Here is a 15,605-nt window from a genome sequence, read left to right as displayed (position 1 = left end):
AGCGCAGTTTGTCTTGTTAGAAATCCATTGTAGGGACATTGTAGGACTGTGAGGGATGCCAGTTACTGTGATTACGATATAGTCGCATTGGTATAGTCACTATTTGGTGCTGGTATTTAGTCACTATATAGTAATTTTATCTAGTAAGTAGTAGGTGGTACTGTAGCTTTGGGTCACTGGTATTACTGAGTTGCTGGATGGATGTCACTACTTTGGACGTGTCAAAGTTTGGATCACACCAAGTCTCAGTCCTGAATCTACTGTGAGTGTGAGTTATAGGCGGGAGAGGCTGACAGATTAATGTCTCAGCCCCATTATAATCTGTGAAACCATCTCCTTTATCAGTCTGAAGTAGCCGGCTCGTTTCAGCTGGCTATAACTCAAAATTACAGTGGGTCTCAGGGCCAATGTACGATCTGAACAGGAGACAAGCTGAGAAAAGTATGTACACAGGGCATCAGGAGGAACACGGACAGGTAAGAATGCCCTATTGCATTTTTTGCATCCTGATTTTTATATATTTTATCCCTTGAAGAGATGTTAAAACAAAATATACAAAAATTTGAATAAAAAATGCAATAGGTTTCTACAAGAAACATTAGAACTTTAGCAGGATGCAGTCAATTGCTGGTAAATACCCCAAGGATTCTAATGTGTCTTGCTTAAACCTATTGCATTTTTTCACTATAATCGCTGTATATTTCATTTTAACATCCCTCCAAGGGACAAATTACATAAAAATTAGAACAAAAAAAAGGTAATAGGTCAACCAGGCACCCTCTGCTCTGTCCAGCAGGAGGCACTCAAGTCTCCCATTGATTTCAAAGGGGTTTGTTACCCTAAGGCCCCGTTCCCACTGAGCAAAACTAGCGGAATGCCGTTAGCCTCCCGCTCATAATGGGAGTCTATGGGAGGCGCGCGCTCATGCTCTATCCGCTCTGAAGAATGAACATGTTCATTCTTCAGCGCAGGGAGAACAGGAGCGTGCGCCTCCAATAGACTCCCATTATGAGCGGAAGGCTAACGGCATTCCACGGCAGACAATTCCGCCGCGGAATCCCGCTAGTTTTGCTCAGTGTTTAACTCGAGTAGTGAGAACTCAAGCATTTTGGTACTTGCTCAACACTAATAATGGTAGAATAATAATAATAATAATAATAATAATAATAACAACATAATTTATTTAATTAACCCCTTCTGGACCGGGCTAATTTTCGTTTTTGCGTTTTCGTTTTTTTCCTCCTTGTGCTTAAAAGGCTATAGAAGTTGCATTTTTACACCTACAGAGCCACATGAGCCCTTATTTTTTGCGTCACTAATTGTACTTTGCAATCATTGGCTGAATTTTTGCATAAAATATGCTGCAAAACCAGAAAAAAATAATATGCGCGGTGAAATAGAAAAAGAAAATGCAATTCTTTTTCTTTGGGGGGGCTTCATTTTTACGCAGTGTGTCCTATGGAAAAACTGACATGTTTCTCAAGTCGGTATAATTAAAATGATATGCAACTTGTATAACTTTTATTTTATTTGATGGCTTGTGAAAAATTTAAACCATTGTTAACAAATTTATATTCCTTAAAAATGCTGTATTCCCATGCTTATAGCGCTTTTATCCTTTGGTCTATGGGGCTGTTTGAGGAGTCATTTTTTGCGCCATGATGTGTTCTTTCTATTGGTACCTTGATTGCGCATATGCGACTTTATGATCACTTTTTATTACAATTTTTCTGGATTTGATGCAACCAAAAATGAGCAATTTTGCACTTTGGGATTGTTTGCGCTTACGCCGTTTACCGTACGAGATCAGGAATGGGATAAATTAATATTTTGGGCGATTACACACGCGGCGATACAAAACATGTTTATTTATTTATATATTTTTATTTATAAAATGGGAAAAGGGGGGTGATTCAAACTTTTATTAGGGGAGGGGATTATTTATTAACAATACATTTTATTTTTCTTTTACACATATACAAGAAGTATATGCACATTCTAGTATAAGCACACTGATCTCTCATTGGAATCTATGCTGTATAGTTATACTGCATAGATCGATTATATCAGTGTTCTATTGCTTTTGGCTGCTGCAGCCTCGTGCAGCCTCGTGCGGGAATGGGTTGAATTATATTACAAAGTAATATATCTTTTTTTTAAAGCAATGTATAATAAACAAGAAAATTTACTCCTTTAACAGTCACCATGTAAAAATGATGTATGTACTTTTCTCAGGGAAAATATATCACAGGTCATGGCAGGCTTTAGAAGCTGGGCCTGTGGAAATCAAATGATGGCTGGGAAATCCGCTGTATCCATTGTTTTATAAATAAGAAACAGAGAAGCAGATGAAACATTGGAAGATTTATTCAAAAAGGTCACAACCATTTATGAACACAAATGCTATTAATTCTGTTTAGAATAAGAAATGTCCTGATCAATTTGTACTAAATCAATTTATATTTCTACTAAATATAACGTTTCATAAATGCATACAAATCATGAATGAGAAAGTGAGATATGTAAGAAAGATTTATATATTTTTTTTTTTATCAATATAGACCCATGAGCCAACAGCTAAGAATTTCCCAGTTACCTAAAATACAGTGATAGGCTATGTTCACACTACGTAAGTTTCGTAATTATCACGGCCATTGTAACAATTACTACGGAACTTACGTAGTGGTACCTTCTAAGGGATCCTGGCCGGACTGTATACACATAGTATACACTCTCTAGCGGCGCTGCAAGAAACTGATATGTCTGTTTTCTGTGCCCGCTATTCACTGAATAGCGGTGGCAGAAAACTTATTAGTTCACACATTGTGTGCAGTGGGAAATTCAGATGCGGGCGCGCACGGATGTGCCCACATTTGAATTCAGCAACAGTAAAGATCCTCTGGCTTGTACTGCAGTACTGGCTGGGATGATCTTTTCTGACACTGGCTGTTCTGTGACCCGGCCGGGTCACAGAACGGCCGTTGTCTTACTACGTGTGAACATGGCCATAAACTGCATTTGGTAATAAATCTGTGTCCATATCATAGACAGTGAAGCAAAAGTGAAGCTAGCCATAAGCTATATAACAACATAAACTGTGACCACATACTTTACATAAACTTTACATTTAAAATGTTTACGATGGAAATGGACTTCATTGTATAATTTTGCAACACATTTCTCCACCTATTATCATCTCCCTCTCCTTGTCTTTTCTTTACATAAAACAAGAGAACTGTTAAAGGAACAGTAAACCTACAGATGAATGAAAAAATAAAAAGACAGTCTTGAAGAAATCTTTTAGACCTTGTCCAGGCTTATAAAAACATGGCTGCTTTCTTTCAAAAACAGCACCACCCTTGTCCTTAGTTTGGGTATGTAGCTCAGTTCCTTAGAAGAGAATGGAGTTGAATTGTAATACCACATACAACCTAAGGAGAGGGGTGGCACTGTTTTTGTGAGCACATAGCCTCCCCCCCCCCATACTTGTTTTCTGGGTGAGGTCTTCTACTTCATTCTACTACCTTTCAGACACTGGAGGAAGGTTGGCTTCCAGTAGCTGACCATCAAGTCCTCATATAGATCCCCCCCCATTTTTTTTCTACTTTTACTTAGTTTTAAGGAGAAATAGGAACAGTGGAAGCACTGTCTTCTATATCCTTCTCATTTTTATTGTCAAAAGAAAAAACAGAAATATATGTGAAAATGGCTTCCATTGAATTCAGATGAAAAGTACTGTCTCTGTGTGTCTTATCCTGTAGCATCTCTATGTTATGTAATATAAAACTTCAATGAAAACTATTGAAATGAAAAAAAAAATTGTGTCAATTTACCAACCAGTCAATGGTTTAAAAAAGTCTAATGTATTGTTTTAATGGGGTTATCCAATGCTTCAAAACATGGCCACTTTCTTCCAGAGACAGCACCACTCTTGTCTCCAGTTTGGGTGCGGTTAGCAATTAAGCTCCATTTACTTCAATGGAACTTCAAGAGATACGAGAGTGGTACTGTTTCTGGAAGAACGTGGCCATGTTTTTTTTAGAGCTGGATAACCCCTTTAAGTGGATTGCCACATTAGGTTTCCCAACCAAGAGCAAGAGACGAAAATAAGGAAGGAATTTTTTAACTCTTTGTTTCCCAAGATTAAAGAAATAGTGTGGAGACTTGGATAGGCACAAATAAAAATAAAACAGATGAACCTAAATGTGGTAACCTGTAAATTCATAGTGCCGGAAAACAATATATAAGCTACAAAATAGAAAGCTAAAAACAGGAGGAAAGAGATCATGTTCTGAATGACACTGAGGTGAACGTCCCGTTGAGCATCACTGAAGCCGGAACCTCTGCCGCTCATGTTTCGGGTGTGTCTTAGGAGCGACACAATTATAAGATAAATGGCAACACAGAATATCACGAATGGTACAATGGATCCTCCAACAATTATCGTGAACAGATTGAGGACATTCACTTCCAAGCGTCTACTTCCACTGTCAGTGATGTTGTCAACTTTAATAAAAAAGACGAGCCATCTACAAGGCAAGCTGGAAAGAACAGAGATGACCAGAGAGAAGAAAAGCAGCCAGGGCACCATCTTGGAGATCTTCATCTTGAGTCTCATGAAGAGTCCATTGCTGTAGTTGGTGATCTTCACGCAGTAGAACACACAGAGCACAGAGCCCCACCACAGATTGCAGAACATCATACACACAAATAAAGTGTCCATATAGTCAGTATAAGTGTCACCATGGAACATAAATATACCGGAAATTGAAAAATATATATTTTTTGCATTAACGCTTAATAGTACGATCCTCACTAGTCCCAAGCCGGTGATAAGAACATTGATGGTCTGGACAGTTTGACCTTTCATCCACCAAATCAAGTTTGCTATGACAATGAACACATTCAGCAGTAACCCAATGCCGATTATGATGAAAGAAATAGAGCAAAGAACTAAATATTTAGCAAGCATCTTAATTTTTCAGGGTCTTGTTCCTTTATCTCAGACTCTCGGTAAGCCGTCAGCTCCAGATAGTGGCCAAGTCAGGCTGTATCTATGATGGCTTTACCTGATACCAAGATGGAACAAACATCTGTTGATTTGTTTCATGGTTTGCATAATATTTGTCTTCTTATCTTTAAATGACACATATAGTAACATTTGCATGTATTATACATATCGATTTGCTGAAAAACAAAAATATTGTAAGTGATATAAAAGAAGCATAAAGATATATGTTATCATTAGTTTATTAATAAATACCCATAAAATTGTCCGATAGCAAATAAATTAAACTGCCAGAGTTTATAATATATAATAATAATATTATTATTATATAGTAAAAAAAAAAATTAGCCATTCCGATACAGTACATATTAGAAGAAAATTAACAAGAAAAGACCAAGGCTACCATAGAGACATCATATTGGAAAGGTTATTACAAACATGCAATAACCATACAGCAACTAGGCAATAAGGTAACAAAATTATATCCCCAAAACAATAAGAATATAAAATGAAAAAAAAAAAATAAAGCAGGGAATGCTCGCATGTGTGGTTAGAAACTTATTAAAAACTTATTAGGACTCTAAACAGCTCTGTATTACGCACCTGGATCAGTCGTGTTGTTTGACACAACTCAAAATACAGCACGAAAGTAGATGGGGAGCTGCCGTCACCCTCTGGAACACCCTCCTGGGGCCGGTAAGTACAGTAGATCAACAGGATGAAAGTAGACAAATAGATGGCTTATGGCGTATTCTCTTGCTATACTTCTGCTGTATAATTCCACATTTCCAAACATGTCCTGTAGCAGCTGTTGTAAATGGTGAATTCATCACAAAGGTTCCCAGCACACATCGAAGGCACTCTGCATATAATTCCTCATGTTACACTTTAGGGCTATGTTCACTCTACGTAAGTACCGGAGTATTCACGGCTGTTGTTGCCGATTTGCAACAACGGCCATCATTACTACGGTACTCACGTAGTGCTGCATCTAAAGGAATCCCGGCCAGAGTGTATACACTCTGTTCATTGAATAGCGGCCACAGAAAACCCTTCAGTGCTCACAATTGAGCGTGCAGCTCCGGTCGCATGCTTCATTGTGAGCAGTGGGAAATTCAGATGCGGGCGCACACTGATGCGCCCGCATCCGAATTCTGCGGCAGTGAAGATCATCCAATTCTATTCAATTATATCATCCACTGATACAATTGAAAAGAAGGAAAGCAGCCTGTAGGCTTGCTCATGGCAGTTCTCTGAACTGACTGTAATTTTCACAATCAATTTGGGAGACCTACAGAGCGACAACATGTGGTAGGGGGAACCTTTGGCACCCCTAGTGTATGGGCCCGATGACCATCGTGATCCCTGTTGCTATGCTTATGAAGTGACTACAGAACTGGCAGCATACATATGACATTCAGGGACTCACCATGATGACTGCTTCTGGCTAATTTCTGTATAGTCTGCCATGTAGAAATCTTTGAACTTCTCTTTCTTCCACCATCCAACAAGACAATGACCACAAGTCTACAGCCAAGACCTCAAAGGAGCGGCTTAGGGTCAACTCTACGAATGCTCTTGGGTGTCCCAGGCCAGGGCCCTGAACCCAATATAACATCTCTGGAGAATCCTGATAATGTTGGCCACTTACTGCCCCAATCCAACATGACAGATTGGGAGGGGATCCACAGAGAAGAATGGCCGAAGATCCCAAAGTGTGTATGTAGACTTTGTGGCCTCACAGCCAAGGAGACTGAAGGCAAGAATCACTGCCAAAAATGACAAAAAAGTGCTAAATAACCATATTGAATACTAAAGAATTCTACCATTCTTTATGTAAGAATGGGGAGTTATTTGCTGTGTCATATATGCTGCAGTAATAACTTTGGTCAGTAGGTGGCAGCAAAATAGTAAACTGCCCATAAGTACATGTAGTATTGCATGTGAATGCAAACAATGTTCTAAGTTGCAAAGTCTGAATATATGTAATTTCTGGCATGTTCTGGACTCCTACAAGCCTATCAATATGCTGAGATTGCAGTTTTGCGACTTCATATGGAAGATAACTTACTGCATCATCACCTTGCAGGAAACAGGAAGTGGTTGTGGTTGTCAAGGAGATGCTCCCTGTCAGTTGCTGCCTATACTGTGCAAGAGTCAGGAAGAAGTCCTGGAGCTGAGATTGGGACAAGGGACAGAGAAGTGTAGTGTGTCCCCTGAGTTTCAGAAAGAGGGGCTTCTGAATGAAAGAAACACCACAAGAACATGTGAGTGAATCTTTGCTGCTTCCAAGTACATCACACAGTGCTCATGATATAGGGACTCTTACACAGACACCTCATCATTAACCCCTTCAGGACCACACTGATTTTGGCTTTCAGGACCAGAGCCCATTTTTTAAATCCAACCCGTCTCACTTTATGCGGTTGTAGCAACTATAACTTTTATTTCTGATTCTGCCAATTTTTCCAAATTTTTTTTTTACAAAAGTAGCATTTTTCTCATTTTTAATTTTCTGTGGTCACCGTGCAGGTTTAATCATGTAATAATTTTATTGCCAGTGTCATTGCGCCCGCGGCGATACTAAATATGTTTGATTTATTATTTTTATTTTTTTTCAACATTTATTATTCTATTGAGGGCAATAAGGATTATATGTGAATTTTACTTTCTTTATTAACCCTTAGAGGACCGGGACAATTTCAATTTTTGCCTAGAAACCTAAAAACCCACATGAGCCCTTATTTTTTGCGCCACTAATTGTACTTTTCAATGCCAGGCTTAAATTTTTCATAAAGTACACTGCAAAACCAGAAAAAAATTCAATGTGTGGTGAAATTGAAAAAAACAAACATTTTTTTAATTTGTTTTGTTTTGTTGTTTTTACGCCGTTCACCCTGGGGTATAACTGTCTTGTTATATATGTTCCTCAAGTCGTTACGATTACAATGATATATAACATGTATAACTTTTATTTTATTTAATGGCTTGTAAAAAATTCAAACCATTGTTAACAAATATATGTTCCTTAAAATCGCTCCATTCCCAGGCTTATAGCGCTTTTATCCTTTGGTCTATAGGGCTGTTTTAGGCATGATTTTTAGTGCCATGATGTGTTCTTTCTATCGGTATCTTGATTGCGCATATGCAACTTTTTGATCGCTTTTTATTACAATTTTCTTGATTTGATGCAACCAAAAATGCACAACTTTGCACTTTGGGATTTTTTTGTGCTTACGCCGTTTACCGTGCGAGATCAGGAATGTGATAAATTAATATTACGCAGGCAGCGATACCAAACATGTTTGTTTATTTATTTATTTTTATTTATAACATGGGAGAAGGGGGATGATTCAAGCTTTTATTAGGGGAGGGGGCTTTTTATTAATATTTCGGGTTCGGGTTATTCTCCCTGGGGGAATTCTAGTATAAGTGCACTGATCTCTCATTGAGATCTATGCAGTATAGTTATACTGCATAGATCAATGAGATAGGCACTGGTATGCTTACGGCTGATGCAGCCGAAAGCAATCGAGTGCCGATCCGGGATCAGTGTCATTACAACACAGACCCCGGCCGGTGCCAGAAGTAAGGATCGCCCCTCCGCGATCCACCCCACTAGACACCAGGGAAGCCCGACAGCTAGTATGCTGACTGATGCAAACGGATGCAAACTGATGTACAAAAGTCAGTTTTTTTAAGCCAAAATACAAACGGACCATTAAAAAAAGATGAACATTTTGCAATCAGTTTGCATCAGTCTGCTCATCAGTTTATGCTCATCCGTTTAATTAATATAGATGGATCCGTTAGAAAAAAAGAAAAACGCTAGTGTGGCTGAGCCCTTAGGGGTATTAATAATATTATTATTATTTATATATTATTTTTATGTTAGCACAAGACACAGGATAACAAAATGTAAACAAAAGTGAAAAGGTCTGAAGACTTCCCGGAAGCATTGTTTATATTGGGGGTCAGCAACAGGGTCTGTGAATATATATTGAGAAGTGTGATCCTCACAAATTCAAGGCTGGTCACAATGATGTCTATGGATTAAAAAACTTTCAACCAAATAACATTTTTCACCACAATAAAGAAGTTAGGATGTGACCACCAAAAACAAGATGAACCAATTAACAATCTGTATAAAATATGTATAAGCTATTGAATAGATTCTTTCCTCTTGAGGCTGCATGCTCCGGTCATAAATATCCAGCAGATTGTGACAGTGAGATGAAAGGAAGGTGAAAGAAAATCAGGGCGACTCCTTGTAGGATTTGCATGAGATTCTATTACTGATCCTAAAATGAACACGTGGCTTTGAATGCAGTTTTGTTTAGGGAAACTAAGGCATCCTCAGTTTTCATATGTACTCATCCATGGTAATTGTTTCTATTTAGGACTCTTTCTGTGTCGCCACAGGTTACAAAACTACAGCTCCAATTATGAACTGTCATCAAGGCCTTTAAAGCCAAAGTTTGAGGAACACAACCTATTTAAAGGGGTACTTTGACCGGGACCCATTTTTTGGCAATGTCCAGGTAAGGGGTGGGTGAAAATAATAATATTCACTTACCTTCCAATGCAGCCCACCTTCCACCGCTCAAGCCCCAGCCCCCTTACCGGACTTAAGTCACAGTGTGGCAAGCCTGCTCAGCTACTACTGCTGTAGCTGTGTCCCACCTCTGCTGCTGATTGGCTGAGCGGGCCTGTCACATCACCTCTTCCGTCTCAAGACCAGGAAGCAGGTAGACACCAGGGGAACGGAGCTGTGAAATGAAGGCAGCAGCACTGGAGCCAGGAAGGTAAGCACCCACCACCTCCCAGGGGACAGGGAGCACAGTATTCCTCTCCTCCTGTCAGCACTCAGCTGTTCAGTTGTACCAGCCCTGTGTACCATGGCTTGTGCCGATACATTTGAACAGAAGGAGAGAAGCCTGACCTCTTGCCCGCCACAGATCTCGAGAACTGACTGTCATTTTGTTAGCCAGTTCAGGAGATTTACGGAGTGACAGCATGGTGGTGGTGGTGGTGGTGGGGGGGGGGGCAATGGGACGTTGTGACTCTTATTACTACACTGCTGGGCTCGAGCATCACTATATATCTGCTTATTTGTAAAGCTTGCAGACAACCTCACACTCTCTGGTCCGAGCCATGCACAATTGATCCAGTCTGTATGGGGACTCTTTCCACAGAACTTACTAGCTGCTTCTAGCAAAAGCCTATATGTGGGAATGTCATGTGACCTGATTCTTATAGATGTTTTCAATATATGCTGCCAGAGGTGGCAGCACAGAGTATGTTAACCATTGCAGGGCTATATACCTAAGTGTATGCATATATTTAGCAGTGTAAACACATTCAGTACATGTTGGACATGTTTAGACTTAAGGGCCCAATTATTTTTTAAATATCTCTTTATTTTCAATTAAAAGTTCAATTTTATTAGGAATGACATTACAATAACTTAGCAACTATCAAAATGTTTATTACAATTTTAGATCTTAGGAAGATGATGTCTAGAAGCATCACTAACCAGTGCAAAGACATTTCTTGTTGTTAAGATATTATTCCATTACCTCCTTCACCGCACTCCCTACCCTTACGTCTACCTAATACATTCCTATTTATTATAACAGGGAGAAAAATAAAAAGGGAGAGGGAAAGCAGAAAAAGAAGATAAAAAAAAAAAATATTTAACTTAAAAAGAATTTTGACATGTTTTATCACACAAATTATATATTTTAATGAAAACGAGAATTAAGGAAAAAAATTAAAAATAAGAATAATTATGAAACCAGGAGTCGCTCAAGAAAGGCTACTTCTGCAGAATGAGAAAATAAAATAAAAAATCATGTAAAAACCAAAAAGAATTAAATACTGCAGTCATGCAGTAATATACAAATTCCCAAATGAGCCATGAGAGTTAAAAGAAACAAACAGCTTCCGTAACTAACTGATGTGACCAAGATACATCAGAATACAAAAATACAGATAATAATAGGGAAAATAGAAAAAGAAAACTGACAAAAAACTAGAGCACCCTAAATTCATTGTGTTATCAATTCACAGAGGGTAACCCCAGACTCTACATCATGTGACTAGTAAGATATGTAGAAACAGTCCACATTTTCTATGATGGGATATTATTAGAGATGAGTGAGCATGCTCGTCTGAGCTTGGTACTCGTTCAAATATTAGGGTACTCGATGGTGCTCGTTACTCGGACGAGCATCTCGTGATACTCAAGAAAATGGCATCTTCCTATTCCTACATGTTTGGCGGTACTTTTTTTTCCAGCCAATCATCATGCAGGAGAGGCTTTGGGACCTTGTAACATCATGTAAGAACCCTACATGTCGATAGCAGTGATTGGCTGGCCAGATCAGATGACCTGGGCATATAAGAATCAGGTCCCGCGATGCTCGCTTCAGACAGTGCAGCTGTTAGTAGTCAATTTGTCCTGTTGCTGAGTTCAGCTATACCTATCCTCACTGTGCTGTGTACTGTGCATGTGGCGCCTTAAAAAAAAAAAAAAAAAAAAGCACAAGTTACACACATACTCTATACGACTACCCCCAAATCTGCTGTCAGTTGTCAATTTGTCCTGTTGCTGACATTCCATGCATGCGGCCCCTGGTGTTTCCTGTCTATTTCCGTGTTGTTTCCATCATTTTCGGAGGTTTCCAGGTTTTCAGGCAAGCTTCCCTGTGCAGAGCTTGGGTCCCCTGCAAAAATGCTTGAGTTTCCAATTGACTTCAATGGGGTTCGTTACTCAAAACAAGCACCCAGGCATCAGGAAATATTCATCTCGAGTATCAAGCACCCGAACATTTTAGTACTCACTCATCTCTAGATATTATCCTTGACTCATGAAGTCCATGTTTTAATTTATTATAATCAAATATAGAAGTTAACCATGGAGAATCACTATTACATTACCTAGAAAATATATTATCACTAGAGATGAGCGAACCGGGTTCTAGTCGATCCGAACCCGAACGTTCGGCATTTGATTAGCTGGGGCTGCTGAACTTGGATAAAGCTCTAAGGTTGTCTGGAAAACATGGATACAGCCAATGACTATATCCATGATTTCCACATAGCCTTAGGGCCATTAGAATTATTGGGGGACAGTTATCAAACTTGTGCTGGTAGCTTAGGCCACATACAAGGCAAAGATTTTTACCTTCTCCATGGCGTATGGCAGCTGTAACCCTGCACGCCCATCAGTAGTGATGAGCGAACATCCCGATGTTCAGTTTGGATCCCGAACACGAACATAAAAAAAAAAAAAAAAGATCACGTTTGGTTTGTACTCGTATTTACTGAACATACACAAACTAATAACAAATGTAGAAGGATACGTTTCAGTCTACGCACATGCGTACAGTTTATCGGGTGCAAAGCATAAATTGCGTAATTGCCTATGTTGTGAAATAAACGTTTGCGTGTTTTTTTAGCTCCCTTAGGGGACTTGTATAAATAATTAATTAAAATCACTCTGTGTGCGCTATTAGCAAGGGATGTCAGTCGCCAAGTATGGCATTGACTGCGCTCCCAAGCTTGGTAGATATCCTTTTAACACCACCATCACTTACAGGTAGGTCATGGTGGCTTAAAGGAGAAGCCAGGGCTCAGCCTTTAAAAAAAAAAAAAACAGCAGGGGAGGAGGTAGGTAAACATAACATGCACATACCTCCCCGGCTTCAGTGCTTGGGTCTCTTGTAGTCCTCTCCAGTTCCCAGTCCCTAGCTGCTTTTAGGTCTGAGTGGGTCTGACACATCATGTTCCAGGTCCCCCTCAGACATAGAAGTGGCCAGGAACCAGATCGAATGACAGCAGACCCCAGTGCTGGAGCCAGGGAGGTAATTGCATGTTGTTATGTTCACCCACCTCCTCTTCGGCTGTTTTGGGAAAAAAGGTGGAACCCTGGCTTCTCCTTGAAGCCATCGTGATCTGACTTCTCCTTTAAGGTGTTAAACATACCACTAGAAAACCCTGTTTGATAGAACGGTTTGAAAAATTGAGAGGATGCATCTCTTAAGTTTTGCATTGCTGACAATTAGCAGGATGGAGTGGAGGCTTGGGAAGGAGGAAACAAATATGAAAAACAGCAAGAAAAACATTGCATTTCCAAAGTAAAAAATTAATAACATCAAGTTATAGGTTACAAATTTAAGGAGATAAAGGAACACAAATGAAGCCATAGTTTTGATAGCATTTTTGTGGGCTTCCAGTTGGGGCTTAGCAAATCCTGAATTGTTGCTGCTCATGTTCCTTGTGTGTTTTAGGAGCGAAGCAATGAGGAGATAAATAGAACCACAAAAGATGAGAAGCGGCACAATAGATCCTGCAATGTTGATGATAAATATAGTCAGACGTTGTGTTTTTAAAGTTGACTCTACGTCATAATTGCTAAAATTTCCACTAGTGAAGTTGCCAGATGTGGCCCATACATAGGGCAGAGTGGAGACAAAAGAAATGACCATGGACCCCACAAGCATCCATGGAACCATGGTTGAGATGTTCATCCTGAGCCTCACGAAAAGCTGATTTTTGTAGGCTGCGATCTTTACACAGTAGAAGATCCCAAGGACAACACCCCACCACAGGCTGCAGAAGACCAGGAATGTAATGGCAACAATCACTACAAAGACATCAAATGGAAAAGATAAAGATATAATTAAATAGATAATGTTAAGTATGAGGTTTGCTGATCCCAGGCTGGTCATGATGATGTCTATGGATTGAAGAGCTTTACCTTTCAGCCACCAAATCACGTTCATCACAACAATGAAGAGGTTAAGAAGCAACCCCAGAAATAATAAGAACAAATTCACAGCCACCATTAATATAATCTCCAGCATATTTTCTTCTTGAGATTCTATGCTTCGGTCATGAACATCCAGTAGACTGTAAGAGTAAGAGGAATGGATAACTATGGAAAACTGGTGTATTCTGTATGTTAGATTTGCATGAAATTTTATTAGTGATTCTAACATAAACCTCTGAATTTTAATGCAATTAGGTATAGTAAAATTTAGGATGCAAAAGTTTCCTATTTTCTCATCCAAGATTTTCCTACAAGATTTGTGAAAGCATGTGTCAATAATTAGTGTTTGTAAAATAAATACCTGTGATCGGAAATAATAAAACATGCGATGGGACGAACACAACATGTAGGAGATTGTACACCAAGACATTTACCATTGGGTCACCCTATTCAGGAGTGCAACTCATGGTCGATGATGCAAGATTTCACCTCTCACCCTCCCCTTCATCAGAATAAATAGTTATATCCAATGACTCACAAGGGCTGTGTTCTCTGATCTAAACCATTCATTTTTACTTCTATGAAATTTGATGCCCAGATGTCTTTGGATTCTCGAGGCCCTATTACATGTAGTGATAATCTGCCAAATCAGGCTAATGTGGGCAGATATTGCAATCAGTCGAAGAGCCGATCATATTATGATTTTTGTCCTTTAGCAAGTTTAAAAATAATCATTTGCAGGATGAACATCTCTTCTTTTAATAGTGATGCGTGACCGAAGTCTGATGACAGGTAAAATAAGAAAAAGATTATACTTACCTGTCCAGGCTCCACAATGTCCTGCTGCCTTTTTTCAGCTCCCCGCAACCACTGCTGGAACTTCTGCGCCGTGTCTGAAGTGACAGGGCACTCAGCAAATCGCTGGCTCAGTGCTGTCCCATCTTGGCCAATGATTGGCTAAGCGACCTGTCACTGTGCAGAGCTTCAGTGAGCGGGGACCAGGGAGTAGGACACTGGGGAGCATGGAAAGGTAAGTATTACATTTATTACTTTCTATGTAAACCAAGGGCTTACATAATTGAGACACGTAATAGGCTCTGTAAGCGAGTGCTGATCTAGCAGATTGGTGCTTGCTTACTGTGTTAATCAGGCTGTGTAATATAGCCCTTACTCTGTATACTACCTCCTACTATTATCAAACAATACATCATGTTTGATTCCTGATCTGTATCATTATGCCACCATAACCCCTTAAAGGGATTATCTGAATTATCTAAAAAACACAGGTTTTTTTTTGGTCAATGAATAAAAAAATATGCTTTATTCACCTGTTTATACCTGTTGTGTCCAGTAGTTCCGGTCTGCCCCTCCCCCTGGTTCCTAACCCTGTTTAGCAACATAAATTAATTATCCTGCTGTTATTGTACCTGCCATCAATATTGATGTAGTGCCACCAGAATACTGTGCCTCAAAGATGTACACTGTTCTTCACAAAGTATAAAGTACTGTAATGCAGAAAGTTATAGTGCCTTTAATATGGCACACAGGAGTAGTATAGTACCACCAGTACTGTGCCCAAGATACTATTCTGCTTCTAAGCATTATAGTGCCCCCAATAGTGTACTATGAAGGGTTTCAATGCCCTTGATCATCAGACTTTTATTCATCACCCACATGTCTTAAAAACACATCTGTCTGATACAGTTAGTCTTCAGACCCTTCAACTTTTTCCTCTGGTCTGATGAAATCAAGATTGAATTTTGTGGCCTCAATTTGTGTTGTGTCTGGAGGAAGCCAGACATTGCCCATTACCTGCTCCAC

The 15,605-nt window shown here is 39.4% G+C and overlaps 1 protein-coding gene across 1 annotated transcript; it reads right to left on the bottom strand.

Moving 5' to 3' along the window:
- Positions 1-4,057: 4,057 nt before the first annotated feature.
- On the bottom strand, positions 4,058-4,699 carry LOC138794587 (taste receptor type 2 member 40-like). The gene has a single exon (XM_069973349.1). It carries the CDS (start codon positions 4,697-4,699, stop codon positions 4,058-4,060), a length of 642 nt encoding a protein of 213 aa, XP_069829450.1.
- Between the last annotated feature and the right edge of the window lie 10,906 nt (positions 4,700-15,605).

Source organism: Dendropsophus ebraccatus, chromosome 6, assembly GCF_027789765.1.
Source record: "Dendropsophus ebraccatus isolate aDenEbr1 chromosome 6, aDenEbr1.pat, whole genome shotgun sequence".
Taxonomy (NCBI): Eukaryota; Metazoa; Chordata; class Amphibia; order Anura; family Hylidae; genus Dendropsophus; species Dendropsophus ebraccatus.
This window is presented reverse-complemented; position numbering and strand designations above follow the sequence as displayed.